Source organism: Salvelinus fontinalis, chromosome 40, assembly GCF_029448725.1.
Source record: "Salvelinus fontinalis isolate EN_2023a chromosome 40, ASM2944872v1, whole genome shotgun sequence".
Taxonomy (NCBI): domain Eukaryota; kingdom Metazoa; phylum Chordata; class Actinopteri; order Salmoniformes; family Salmonidae; genus Salvelinus; species Salvelinus fontinalis.
This window is the reverse complement of record NC_074704.1, coordinates 14,076,370-14,091,579: the sequence shown is the minus strand read 5'-3', so window position 1 is coordinate 14,091,579 and position 15,210 is coordinate 14,076,370. Positions and strand designations below refer to the sequence as shown.

The 15,210-nt window shown below is 42.8% G+C and overlaps 1 protein-coding gene across 1 annotated transcript; it reads right to left on the bottom strand.

Moving 5' to 3' along the window:
* Positions 1-3,455: 3,455 nt before the first annotated feature.
* On the bottom strand, positions 3,456-10,477 carry LOC129839068 (zinc finger protein 664-like). Its single transcript, XM_055906338.1, has 2 exons — positions 9,911-10,477; positions 3,456-6,674 (listed from the first exon to the last, which is right to left on the bottom strand). Exons 1-2 carry the CDS (start codon positions 10,236-10,238, stop codon positions 5,638-5,640), a joined length of 1,365 nt encoding a protein of 454 aa, XP_055762313.1. The 5' UTR covers positions 10,239-10,477; the 3' UTR covers positions 3,456-5,637.
* Positions 10,478-15,210: the final 4,733 nt, after the last annotated feature.

Here is a 15,210-nt window from a genome sequence, read left to right as displayed (position 1 = left end):
GTCAGGGGAAGACAGCGAGCGCCTGAGTGAACACTTCTCAGTTCCTGAATTGTTGGAGGCCATTAAATCCTTACCTTCTAATAAATCTCCTGGGGAGGATGGCTTCACTCCAGAGTTCTATAAAGAATTTAGGGAGCTGTTGGTCCCCTACCTTATGGAGGTACTTAAAAAAGCCAGGGAAGACAACTGCTTTCCAGAGTCTTTCTCTCAAGCAGTGATTACTGTAATCCACAAGAAAGGGAAAAAGCCACTAAAGTGCGCCTCATATAGACCAATCTCTCTCCTTAACACAGATTGTAAACTGGTCACCAAGATGCTATCTAAGAGACTGGAGTCATGTCTTCCCCTGTTGGTCAACCCAGATCAGACTGGCTTCATAATTAATATATTGTCCTCCAATAATCTCAGAAGGTTCTTTGATATAATTCACCTTGCTAACAAAAACAAAATACCTAGTGTCGCAGTCTCCCTCGACGCTGAAAAAGCCTTTGATAGGGTTGAATGGCCATACCTCTTTCGCGTCTTGGAAAAGTTTGGTTTAGGTACCGTGTTTGTAAATTTGATAAAATCACTCTACAAACCTTCTAAAGCTAGGATTGCTACCAACGGGATTACTTCCTCCTCTTTCCCTCTCTATAGGGGGAACAGACAAGGTTGCCCAATTAGCCCCCACCTCTTTGCCCTCGCCATCGAACCGTTGGCTGAGGCTATTAGAACGTGCCCTGACATACATGGCTTTGAGGTGGGCCCCCATACCCATAAATTATCACTCTTTGTGGATGACCTTATCTTATTTCTAACAAACCCAGAACACTCCCTCTCTCACTTGCAGATCCTACTACAGTGATAAAGTTCTTTCTCTGGATATGAGGTCAATTTAGATAAAAGCGAAATCTTACCGTTGTCTGTCTTTGACCAGCATACCATCAAGCACAAGTTTCCTTTTAGATGGTCGCCTATGGGCTTCACATATTTGGGCATAATGGTGGATGGTAACCTGAACAACCTCTATAAACTCAATCTGGCCAGTTTGTTGCAAAAGGTGGAGGGTGACCTTTGTAAATGGATGGACTTACCTCTCACTCTACTGGGTAGAATCAATGTAATTAAAATGAATGTCCTGCCCAGATTTCTATATCTGTTTCAATCTCTCCCTATTCCTGTTCCCGCAGCATTCTTTTCCTCTCTCGACAAGATGACCAGACGGTTTATCTGGCACGGCAAAACCCCTAGGGTTGGCCTGGATAAACTGACCCTGGATTACAGTCAAGGGGGCTTAAACCTCCCCAATTTTAGAATGTACTACTGGGCAGCACAGTCTAGGTTTCTGGCTCAGAGGTTTGACAAGGGTCCCTCTCCCTCATGGTTGAACATTGAAAAGCTTGAGGTAAATGATGACACTGGGGCAGAATTGTTTTACAAATGGGACAGAAAATCTATAAAAACCATCACAGACAACCCTTTAATCATACATTCTGTCCTGGCATGGTGCAAACTGCATGAGCTGTTCGGACGAGGGGGATTCCTTTCCCCTAAAACCCCTTTATGGAACAATAGATTGATTCCTATGTTTTTCCAGAATAGTAACTTTAGACCATGGTCTGATAAGGGGATCACTCTTCTGGAACATTGTTACGAGGAGGGAGTTCTTATGTCTTTTGATCAGCTGAAACAGAAATACCACTTGCCTAATAGGGACTTCTTTAGCTACCTACAACTACGAAACTTTATTAGGGTGTCTCTCAAGGGACAATGGAACCTACCTAAGATGTCACCTATTGAACAACTCTGCCACGCAGACCAACCACTGTCCAAGACCATTTCCCGTGTTTACGATGCTCTTATGTCAGGACTAACACTGCCTGGGCGAGATAAACCCCGACTTAGATGGGAAAAAGATCTGGGTATTGATCTTGATGAGGGTCTATGGAGTGACCTATGCAGGGATGGTGTTACATCCACATTGAACTCCAGATACAGACTGATCCAGTTTAATTTCCTCCATCAGCTCTATATCACCCCATCTAGACTGCACAAGTTCAACCCTGATATCTCCTCCCTATGTTTTAGATGTGGCTCAGATGAAGGAACATTCCTCCATTCCACTTGGCAGTGTTCAAAACTACACGGTTTCTGGGAGGGGGTATGCGATACCATATCCTCAATTCATGGGGTTGCATTCCCTTTAGACCCGGAGGTCTGTCTACTGGGCAACTTTACTAACACCAATCTTAGGCAAAGCCATGCCATAAAGCTAACAGAAATATTGCTAGCGATTGCCAAGAAATGTATCGCCTTGAAATGGAAATTGGATTCCCCCCTGCCAGTTGCAATGTAGCTATCAGAAGTTAATAGTTGTATCCGACTGGAAAAAATTACTTACCGCTTGAGGAATAAGTTAAATACATTTTACAGAATTTGACTATATATAATTATACTATATAATGCCAGCAGCATACCACCCTGCATACCACTACTGGCTTGCTTCTGAAGCTAAGCAGGCTTGGTCCTGGTCAGGCCCTGGATGGGAGACCAGATGCTGCTGGAAGTGGTGTTGGAGGGCCAGTAGGAGGCACTCTTTCCTCTGGTCTAAAAAATATCCCAATGCCCCAGGGCAGTGATTGGGGACACTGCCCTGTGTAGGGTGCCGTCTTTCGGATGGGACGTTAAACGGGTGTCCTGACTCTGAGGTCATTAAAGATCCCATGGCACTTATCGTAAGAGTAGGGGTGTAACCCCAGTGTCCTGGCTAAATTCCCAATCTGGCCCTCAAACCATCATGGTCACCTAATAATCCCCAGTTTACAATTGGCTCATTCATCCCCCTCCTCTCCCCTGTAACTATTCCCCAGGTCGTTGCTGCAAATGAGAACGTGTTCTCAGTCAACTTACCTGGTAAAATAACGGTAAAAAAAAAAAAAAAAAAAAGAAATATGGAGAATCTCCCCCCACATCACATTGAATCACATTGAATGAATCTCTATATTATCCTTATATAATGTTTCACACGTAATGTATAATATGTAGCCTACGGCAGGTGACCATATGATCCAATGTCTCATTATAATTTTTTTTTTATTGTATGTTTGTATATATAATTAGTTTGATTTTTTCTCTCTTTGTTACTCTCATCTGTTACTGTCACTTTGTCCTATTGTTGTCTAATATCTTTTCACGTTTGTCTTGAATGTTGTTAATTGGAAAATGCAAAAATAAAATATTCCAAAAAAAGAACATGACATAAGCAGAGCTGTGGGAGACCACCTCAAGCCCCTGGTAGAGCCGGGGTGGTGTTTACCACTCCACCACGCCTTCAGTAGGCTGGAAAATTGGGATTGATCTGTTTGATCCATTTGTTTGTTTTCGTTTTCAGTAGTTGAATCCTTTGATATGGGATTGATACTGATTTTCATACTAAGAGGGACCCAGAGTCTGTTGATTGGTCGGTCATTGGGTTCATTTGTTGAAATCAAATCCAGCTTTATTTGTACAGCACATTTCAGACATGAATGCAACACAATGGCTTCTCAGGAAAAAAACTATGAAACTAAACGGAAATATTTTGTACACAACAAACAGAAGACTAACTGAAAGACTAATGAGCACACTAAGGAAATGTAACACCTTCCCTTTAAGACAACAAATATCCTATATTTTTTGTTGGACAAGTTTGCTCACCACCAACAGAAAACAACTTCCATTTCTCATTATAATCAACTACAACGCTTCACCTTCTACAATATAAATATGGTGTCTACCGTCTGTAAACAATTAAAAACACGTATTTCAAAATAAAATTGTATCTTTTCTCCTTTTTCTTTCTATAGATTCCTAAACTATTATTTTTTCCCTTCTAGAACTCTCGTCTTTCTAAAACTCACTAGCTTCTAGAACTCTCGTCCCCTTGGAACGAGCCCAAACAAAACTCATCTCCAATACGGAAAAACATGCAGTCATAATAAATTGTGATCCATGGCAACACACTGGCTACACGCAAAACACAAATCTTTTTAACTGCCCACCCTTGAGACAATCAGCAACCAAGTTCTCCTTGCCACGGACATGTCTGATTTCAAGAGGAAACTCCTGCAATATCCGTAGTAACTTTCCACCTCACCGTGGAGCTTCTCTCTTTTTTCCAGGGTTCACTCGATAGGCATGTTGTTGGATCGGGGCCCAGTCCCCAATGTCATGCTCTAGTACATTTGGTTCGGCACATGTGAGAATAAACCATGATATTCTAAAAGCAGGGCAACAATGTCAATATAATTATACCCGAAAATTGTCAGTTGGTTGCATGAATAATTATCATTACTAAATGTTACATGAAATGTAAATATGAAATATTTTATTGCATAGTCATATTTTCAACATCTTTTCAATTACATTTTGCTAGGTGGGATAGCCCAATGTCAAAACACAGTTTTAACGTGTCCAAATCAATAACCAATATGCAGAAACAGTTAGGGATAAATTGAAAACCTAACATGTGGTATATACACAAACATCTGCCACAATATGTGTATTTTTTAAAACAAGCTCCTTATAAACTGCACAAGCACCAAAAACGCTGTTGTTTTGTCAAATAGCAATAAATCACTGATATCGGTTAGGGGGGAAATCAGGTTGTTCTTGCTGTTGAAACTAACACAACAAAAAAAAAACACATGGAAATGGGAGATATCTGTCACGTTCGTCTTCCTCCTCATCTGAGGAGGAGAGGTTTGAAGGATCGGAGGACCAATATGCAGCGTGGTAAGTGTTCATCTTGAATTTAATAAACACAGAGAACACTTGACGAAACTATACAAAACAATAAACGTGAAGCTAATGAATAATATAGTGCTGACACAAAACACCTACATAGACAATCACCCACAATGACAAAACAGGCTACATAAATATGGTTCCCAATCAGAGACAACGACTAACACCTGCCTCTGATTGAGAACCATATCAGGCCAAACACAGAAACAGAAAAACTAGACACACAACATAGAATGCCCACTCAGATCACACCCTGACCAAACAAAACATAAAACATACAAAGCAAACTATGGTCAGGGTGTGACAATCTCTGACAATATCTTTAACCTCACTGGTTAGAGGACAACCTGCAGAAGACAGTCAGCTACATTTTGGAGTGACGCATTTAAATCTAGGGGTCGCTAAACAAAGGAACACAACACTTATTTGTCATCACTCATCGATATCATGTTGAACTCAATTATGCCGAGAGGAGGGAGATGAGGTTGCACGTCTTGTTAAAACTAACAGCTCAAAAACCACACGGAATCTAGGAATAATGTGTACATCACAGGTTAGAGGACAATTTGTAGAAAACAGCTAGCTACATTTTGAAGTGTTGCATTTTGATTCAAGTGGGTCACCAACATGGTAAGTGTAACACAGCTTTTTTTTTGTGTGAGTCACTTTTTGTTAAATCACATAAATAGTACTCTTTCAATTCAGAGCCTGGATTTTTCCCAAGGCTAATATCCAAATCATGCTGAAATCAATTGAATGGGGCAAACATTTAGGGTTCTACATTGTGAATTTCCTTAAAATACTCCTACTACAATGTTAAAAACATTCTACATTGTGACATTATTTCATTGACATCATGAAACAACTCCTTCATGTATGTATTTTCTGATGTTTGATCAGAGATCTTTTACCAGAGTATCTCTTCCCACATTGATCACAGCTATAAGGTTTATCTCCTTTGTGTGTCAACTGGTGTACTGTCAGATGGCTAAACCTAACAAAACTCTTCCCACATTGATCACAGCTAAAAGGTTTATCTCCTTTGTGTGTCCACTGGTGTAGGGTCAGATTCCTAGATGTAGTTAAACTCTTCCCACATTGATCACAGCTATAAGGTTTCTCTCCTGTGTGTACTCGCTGGTGTGTAGTCAGATGGCTAGATTTATTAAATCTCTTCCCACATTGATCACAGCTATAAGGTTTCTCTCCTGTGTGTGTTCTCTGGTGTACTGTCAGATGGCTAAACCTAACAAAACTCTTCCCACATTGATCACAGCTAAAAGGTTTATCTCCTTTGTGTGTCCACTGGTGTAGGGTCAGATTCCTAGATGTAGTTAAACTCTTCCCACATTGATCACAGCTATAAGATTTCTCTCCTGTGTGTACTCGCTGGTGTGAAGTCAGATGGCTAGATTTATTAAATCTCTTCCCACATTGATCACAGCTATAAGATTTCTCTCCTGTGTGTGTTCTGTGGTGTACTGTCAGATGGCTAGACTTAATAAATCCTTTCCCACATTGATCACAGCGAAAAGGTTTCTCTCCTGTGTGTGTTCTGTGGTGTACTGTCAGATGGCTAGATGTAATATAACTCTTCCCACATTGATCACAGCTATAAGGTTTCTCTCCTGTGTGTAGTTTCCGGTGTGATTTCAGGGAGTTTGACTGAGTAAAACTCTTCCCACATTGATCACAGCTATAAGGCTTCTCTCTTGTGTGTACTCTCTGGTGTATTTTAAGTTTTGATGAAGATTTACAATCTTTCCCACAGTCAGAGCAGCAGTGAGGTTTCCTTCCTGTGGGTCTCTGCTGGTGTTTCTTGAGGTGTTCTGATGTGGAGAGACTCTTCTCTGCCTCGTCAGCATCATGATGTTGTTGAGGCTCCCCAGAGGATCCACATCTCTCTCCTGTGTTAACAACAAAGTCAGACAGATGGTGAAAGGCCCCCAAAAGCAGAAATCCACTGTTTTTTTTAGGTAAAAGGTGATGCTCAGAGCGTACCCATGAAGTTGTACAACAACTGACGTCTGTTCAATTATTTGACAATTGTCTTAATACAGTCAAGTGAGCAACAAGTCATATTTTGTCTTGTTTTCACATTAGTAGTAACATCGATGATTGTTGGCTAGAAATAAGTTATTTAAGTTGTTGAAATCCTAAGCAGCGTGCCAGACGACTTTTGGTCTCCAATGTAGGCCCTTTTCTGTGTTTGCTAAAATTGCGTCAGGATGCTAACGAAATTTGGTTGTAGAAACTCCTCCATTTAATGCGGAAGTTTTAGTTTTTCACAATGTATTCTGAACATTACACTATCGATCTGTAGGACCCATAACTTCACCTAACAACATACACATATAACTATAAATAATGTCATATTTCATGTGAAACATGGACAATAAAATGTCTTTGTTGTGACATTTCATAAGCTGATCAACAGATCATTTTGTGAATAATCCCACTAGGCTACTCTGTAATATTTTGTTATTCTAAATTATGTTGAGATACAAAGACTATTATAATTATTATTACTATTATAAATTAAATGAAACTGTTCCAGTAAAATGTGAACAGGACAATCCCAACTGGCACCAGATCAGTAGAAATGGTCAGAGAAATTGGCACCAAATGGAAAAGGTTGCTGACTGCTGGTGTAGCCTATTACCAGAAACTATAGGAGCATAACGACTGCTGGTGTAGTCTATTACCAGAAACGATAGGAGCATAACGACTGCTGGCGTAGCCTATTACCAGAAACTATAGGAGCATAACGACTGCTGGTGTAGCCTATTACCAGAAACTATAGGAGCATAACGACTGCTGGTGTAGCCTATTACCAGAAACTATAGGAGCATAACGACTGCTGGTGTAGCCTATTACCAGAAACTATTGGAGCATAACGACTGGTGGTGTAGCCTATTACCAGAAACTATAGGAACATAACGACTGGTGGTGTAGCCTATTACCAGAAACTATAGGAGCATAACGACTGCTGGTGTAGCCTATTACCAGAAACGATAGGAGCATAACGACTGGTGGTGTAGCCTATTACCAGAAACTATAGGAGCATAACGACTGGTGGTGTAGCCTATTACCAGAAACTATAGGAGCATAACGACTGGTGGTGTAGCCTATTACCAGAAACTATAGGGGCATAACGACTGGTGGTGTAGCCTATTACCAGAAACTATAGGAGCATAACGACTGGTGGTGTAGCATATTACCAGAAACTATAGGAGCATAACGACTGGTGGTGTAGCCTATTACCAGAAACTATAGGAGCATAACGACTGCTGGTGTAGCCTATTACCAGAAACGATAGGAGCATAACGACTGCTGGTGTAGCCTATTACCAGAAACTATAGGAGCATAACGACTGGTGGTGTAGCCTATTACCAGAAACTATAGGAGCATAACGACAGCTGGTGTAGCCTATTACCAGAAACTATAGGAGCATAACGACTGCTGGTATAGCCTATTACCAGAAACTATAGGAGCATAACATCAGAATTTACGAAGGCAAGCAGCAGCGGGAAGAGTAGGCTAAAGAAGAAGTTTTTCTGATGGTTAGGCTATCTTGTTTCAGAGGGGGGTCATCAATAGCCCATAATGACAAAGTGAAAACAGGTAAAAAAAACAGAAATACCTTATTTACATAAGTATTCAGACCCTTTGCTATGAGACTCAAAATTGCTTTCAGGTGCATCTTGTTTCCATTAATCATCCTTGAGATGTATCTACAACTTGTTCAGAGTCCACCTGTGGTAAATTCAATTGATTGGATATGATTTGGAAGGCACACACCTGTCTAAATAAGGTCCCACAGTTGACAGAGCAGTCAGAGAAAAAACCAAGCAACGAGGTCGAAGGAATTGTCCGTAGAGCTCCAAGACAGGATTATGTCGAGGCACAGATCTGGGGAAGGGTACCAAAACAATTCTGCAGCATTAAAGGTCCCCAAGAACACAGTGGCCTCCATCATTGTTAAATGTAATACTCTTCCTAGAGCTAGTCACCCGGCCAAACTTGGCGATTGGGGGAGAAGGGCCTTGGCCAGGGAGGTGGTCACTCTGACAGAGCTCCAGAGTTCCTCTGTGGAGATGGGAAAACTTTTCAGAAGGACAACCATCTTTGCAGCACTCCAACAATCAGGCCTTTATGGTAGAGTGGCCAGACGGAAGCCACTCCTCAGTAAAAGACACATGACAGCATGCTTGGAGTTTGCCAAAAGGAACCCAAAGGATGGATGGAATGGAAAAGGTCGCCGACTGCTGGTGTAGCCTATTACCAGAAACTATAGGAGCATAACATCAAAATTTACAAAGGCCGGCAGCAGCGGGAGGAGGAAGAGTTTTTTCTGATGGTTAGGCTATCTTGATCTCTGGCTCCCGAGTCATTTGTGTGTCTTAATTATTTAATCAAACAGCGTGCTTAAAGCATCAGACCAGTTCAGTACATATAGTTGATTTAATTAAAACATATGGGGTGTGTCTATATATGGAAAAATAAACGTTATAACATTTCTACCAGTCGGTTGGTAGAAAGAAAAGACGATTCTTGGTTGACCCAAGATTTTTTTTAGTTGGGGTCATAGTGCATTCATGAAGTTCAGACCGCTTCCCTTTTTCCACATTTTGTTACGTTACTTGTTCTAAATTAGATTTTTTTTAAAGAATTAAATGAAAATGTTAAATGTTTTAGAAATGCTTGAGACTCAAATAAATCAATTAATCATGTTTTGAGGATATACAGTGTTTGTTTACACATTTGATAAACACAGGAGTAAAAAAAGCTTATATTTTGGGTTCTGATGGGGTACGACAGTTGAACTAAGCTCATGAGGCATTTATAAGTGATTTCTTCAACAAACAATGGGTACATATCATGAATGTATAAGTCCCAAAATGGATGTTGATTGCCCCTCTAAAGAGTACATCTTGGGCTAATCTAATAAGAGATGTTGAGGACTACAGTATTTCAGGCATTGTCATTGGATGCATTTGATCAATTGTTAACGTTTTGTTGATGGTCCACTCTTGATGTTCTACACGGTACAGTGTAGCTTCAGCCATTCCTACAGAACAACATTAAAGTGTAGAACCCCTTTACTGCATATTGGTTAAACGACTGCAGAGACGGTACTCACTGATGTTAAACAGATCTCCAACCTCCTCTTCTTCCTCCAATGTGACAGTAATCTCTCCCTCCTCCTCTTTCACACCAAAAACTGCATTCCCCTCTTCTTTTACAGTAACATCTTCCTCCTCTTTCACTCTGAACGCTTCTTCCTCTTCTTTCACTGAAACGTCTTTCTCTTCTTCTTTCACGGTAACAGCCTCACCCTCTACTTGTTTTACTGTAACATCCTCCTCTTCCTCCTCCTCTTTCACGACAACGTTCAGCCCCAGAGGTTCTTTCTCCGTCCAGCAGACCTCCTCTTCTTTAACAGGAGGAGAGTAGTTTATTGAACTCATGGTCAGGGATGTTAGCTAGCTAGCTATCATTAGCGACTAGGCTAGTGCTAACTTAACCAGCCAGCTACTATAGCTGACTAATACACAATAACGTAATATTAAATAGGTTAACAAGTAGATACGACAGAAGTGTGTCTAAAACACAGTAGCTAATATACATCGAAAGCGTATAAATAGCTTGAATCTTTAGGCTATGTTGGCTAGCAAGCTACCGAGGTGGTTGACGAGCTGTTTCTGAAGAACCGTCCACTAGATTATACGTCACGTTGGCAGCGTCGCCTGAATGAAGCACATCGTTGTCTGCTGACTGGAGGGGAAACGCAGTTGAGGATCATATTTTATTTTCAGACAAATATTATTTTAAATGGATTTAATTAAATAATACTATTATATTGAGACATACAAAGACAGGAATGTGTTGATTGATTAGTGCGAATATTTTTTTTTTACCACAGCTTTTTTAAGTCAGTTTCATAAAGTCATACCCTGAATGTATTTGCTGTGTGCCATTGCCCGGCTATTAAAAGGGACAGGCGACTATTTAAGACTCAGCCTCAGGAATGTTTGGTCACATGGAATCAAGTGGTCACTAGATGTCTACGGTGCCAAAGAGATTGATAGTTGGGCGTGTTTGGAGTGTTGAGTGTGTTGATATAACTGTAATAATGTCAAAATTCCACTTTTAACAACCATCAGAATTGGTTAAAAAAATAAATTGCACGAGTGGCACAGCGATCTAAGGTACTGCATCGCAGTGCTAGAGGCGTCACTACAGACCCGGGTTCGATCCCGGACTGTACCACAACCTGCTGTGATCGGGAGTCCCATAGGGCGGCACACAATTGGCCAAGCGTCGTATGGGTTATGGGGAGGGTTTGCTCCAGCGACTCCTTGTGGCGCCTGCAAGATGACCCCGGTCGTCAGGTGAACGGTGTTTCCTCCGACATATTGGTGCGGCTTGCTTCAGGGTTAAGCGGGCGGGTGTGAAGAAGCTCGGTTTGGCGGGTCATGTTTCAGAGGACGTACGACTTGACCATTCGCCTCCCCAGCGTTGCATAAATCCTGCCTGATGTTACTGCTGTTCCTAAAACCATTGACATAAGTTAGCCTACTGTAACCACACACAGAGGGGGTGTGTGTGTATGTGTGTGTGTGTGTGTGTGTGTGTGTGTGTGTGTGTGTGTGTGTGTGTGTGTGTGTGTTAAGGTTGGGCGATTGTGTACAAGCCTACATCGCCCGATTGCGCCCCATAGCTTGTCTTGACTTGGGACTTGAGTGCTAAGACTTGAGACTTACTTGTGACTTATAAAACAATGACTTGGTCCCACCTCTGGTATATACTGTATTCTATCCTATTCTACTGTATCTTAGTCTATGTATTACTCATCTCATATGTATATACTGTATTCTATCCTATTCTACTGTATCTTAGTCTATGTATTACTCATCTCATATGTATATACTGTATTCTATCCTATTCTACTGTATCTTAGTCTATGCATTACTCATATCATATGTATATACTGTATTCTATCCTATTCTACTGTATCTTAGTCTATGACCCCCTGACATCACTCGTCCAAATATTTATATATTCTTAATTCCATTCCTTTAGATTGTGTGTATTGTTAGATATTACTTGTTAGATATTACTGGACTGTTGGAGCTAGAAACACAAGCATTTTGCTACATCCGCAATGACATCTGCTAAACAAGTGTATGTGACAAATAAAAGGTGATTTGAAGTATATAGGTCTGGTGTTGGAGATCATTCTACACTCTGTGTTCTACTACCCAGGTCTGGTGTTGGAGATCATTCCACACTCTGTGTTCTACTACCCAGGTCTGGTGTTGGAGATCATTCTACACTCTGTGTTCTACTACCCAGGTCTGGTGTTGAAGATCATTCCACACTTCGTGGATCTCCTGCATGTATTTTCTGATGTTTAATCAGAACACTTGAATGAGAGTGTCTCTTGTCACACTGGTTAGGCTTCTCTCCTGTGTGGCTAAGTTCAAGTTGGGTACTGAGGTACCGTAACCTCTTAGCTGAAAGTCGAAGGCCGGAGGGCAGTAAAGTTTTTTGGGGGTAACGATTCTCAGCCGTTGTTGCTTTTCTTTTCAGTTTTTCCTTTTTTGGAAGAGAGCGGGAGTGGAGATGGAGCAAACATTTTCAAATAGGTCGGTCCCTGGGATCGGGCTGGCGAATACGGTTCGCTTTGCATGGAAGGACAAGGAGATGGAGCCATTCAGACGTGAAACTTTTGGAAGGACTATCTTAATGTAGATCCTTAAACTGACAGGGAAGGATGTGTCAAAGACAGGGAGAGATTGGGGGTGGAGGGGATAGTGAGGAGGATGGAAGGAACTTTGAGGGGGAGGATGAAGAGGGAGGAGAGGAAGTGGGGGCAGCATGCTGCCCGGGAGAGGTGGAAGGGAGGTTTAGGGCTGGGGTTAAGTTAGATGATTTAAGGGGATAGATTAGGGATAATAAAAAAATAAAAACTTGTATGTTAAAAATAAATTATTCCACTATGTCAAAATAGTGCTGGTATGTAAGTTTAGTATCACTTTTCAACCAACCCAGTGCATTTGTTGAAAATGACAAATGTTAACACTATGGCTAACATTTGCAAGCTTGAGCCAGCTACCGAGCTGGCATACACACTCTGTAGCACAGAGTAGATACTCAATATGACGTTGAAAAATAGTGCATTGTGGGTAGTTTAGAAGATATCTGGAAATAAGTGAATAAATATGTAATGACGCAAAAACATAACTGTTTGTGCTTATAGGTAACCAGATCTTCAATACAACTAAGTTACCAAGGCTTCAACCACACGGTTTTGTTACACTGGTGAGTAAAAACTCATGCTTCCTACACTTTAACTTGTTGTCTGAAGATAAAATGTACATTTTACTTTACTGCGTTACCCACTCCAGTCAGCAGATGGAGGTCTGGGGATTTAAGGCAATGCTACTTGTGTGACGTATAATCTAGTGGACGGAACGCTTCTTTCAACAGCAGCAACAGTAAGTCTGCCACCTCCGTAGCTTGCTAGACAAAATAGCCGAACCAATAAAGCTCTTTAGACGCTTTAGTGTATAGTAGCCACTGTGTTTTAAACCCACTTCTGTCGTCTAGTTAGTTATCCGATTTCATTTCATATTTACGGTGTTGTTATTAGTCAGCTAGCGGGATGGTTAATTTAGCATTAGCCTAGCTAACATCCCCGACCATGCGGTCACTTGTAACGGCTTTCCTCCTCCTCTTCAGGAGCAGGGATCGAACCAAAATGCAGCGGAGTTTGTAGACATGATTTATTAAAGAAAAAAACACGAAAACACGAACTTGACTAATAACCTAACAAAACAAAGAAACGGTGTAGACAGATCTGAACGACGGACTCACATAACACACGAGAACCCACGAACAGGGAAAAAAGCCTACACATAAATGACACTGAACAAACAAAGCGAAACCAGTCCCGTGTGGCGTAACGACATACACAAACACAGGAGACAATCACCCACCACGAACACTGTGAAAACACCTACCTAAATATGACTCTTAATTAGAGGAACGCCAAACACCTGCCTCTAATTAAGAGCCATACCAGGCAACCCATAAACCAACATAGAAACAGAAAACATAGAATGCCCACCCAAACTCACGTCCTGACCAACTAACACATATAACAAACTAACAGAAATAGGTCAGGAACGTGACATAACCCCCCCCATAAGGTGCGAACTCTGGGCGCACCAGCACAAAGTCTAGGGGAGGGTCTGGGTGGGTATCTGACCACGGTGGTGGCTCAGGCTCCGGGCGAGGTCCCCACCCCACCATAGTCAATCTCAGCTTCCATCTCCCCCTAAGAATGTACACCCTCATCTTACCCCCACAAAATCCTCTTGGTAACATCAACGACAGGGGCAGCACCGGGACAGAGGGATAGCTCAAGACAGAGGGATAGATCAGGATATAGAGGTAGCTCAGGATAGAGAGGGAGATCAGGATAGAGGGGCAACTCCGGACTGAAAGGCAGCTCCGGACAGAGAGACAGCTCTGGACTGAGGGGCAGTTCTGGGTAAATAGCCGCGCCGGGCTAAGGGACAGCTCATGACTGGCTAACGGCTCTGGACGCTCATGGCTGGCTGACGGCTCTCGACGCTCATGGCTGGCTGACGGCTCTCGACGCTCATGGCTGGCTGACGGCTCTCGACGCTCATGGCTGGCTGACGGCTCTCGACGCTCATGGCTCGCTGACGGCTCTGGACGCTCATGGCTCGCTGACGGCTCTGGACGTTCATGGCTGGCTGAAGGCTCTGGACGCTCATGGCTCACTGACGGCTCTGGCAGATCCTGTCTGGTTGGCGGCTCTGGCAGATCCTGTCTGGTTGGCGGCTCTGGCAGATCCTGTCTGGTTGGCGGCTCTGGCAGATCCTGTCTGGTTGGCGGCTCTGGCAGATCCTGTCTGGTTGGCGGCTCTGGCAGATCCTGACTGATAACTGGCTCTAGCGGCTCCTGACTGACTATCGGCTCTGACGGCTCGGGACAGACGGGCGGCTCTAATGGCTCAGGACAGACGGATGGCTCAGACGGCGCTGGGGAGACGGATGGCTCAGACGGCGCTGGGGAGACGGATGGCTCAGACGGCGCTGGGGAGACGGATGGCTCAGATGGCGCTGGGGAGACGGATGGCTCAGATGGCGCTGCGGAGACGGATGGCTCAGACTGCACCTGTCTAGCGGAAGGCTCTGGCTGCTCCTGTCTGGCGGAAGGCTCTGTAGGCTCATGGCAGACGGGCAGCTTTGCAGGCTCATGGCAGACAGGCAGTTCATGCGCCGTTGGGCAGACGGCAGACTCTGGCCGGCTGAGACGCACTGTAGGCTTGGTGCGTGGTGCCGTAACTGGAGGCACCTGACTGAGGACACGCACTTCAAGCCTAGTGCGGGGAGCAGGGACAGG

Excerpts from the sequence above, each read along its gene's own strand:
- LOC129839068 (XM_055906338.1), bottom strand. The coding sequence starts at position 10,238 with ATGAGTTCAATAAACTACTCTCCTCCTGTTAAAGAAGAGGAGGTCTGC. Across the intron at positions 6,675-9,910 it reads TGGAGATCTGTTTAACATCA|GAGAGAGATGTGGATCCTCT; the intron begins GTGAGTACCGTC and ends TTGTTAACACAG.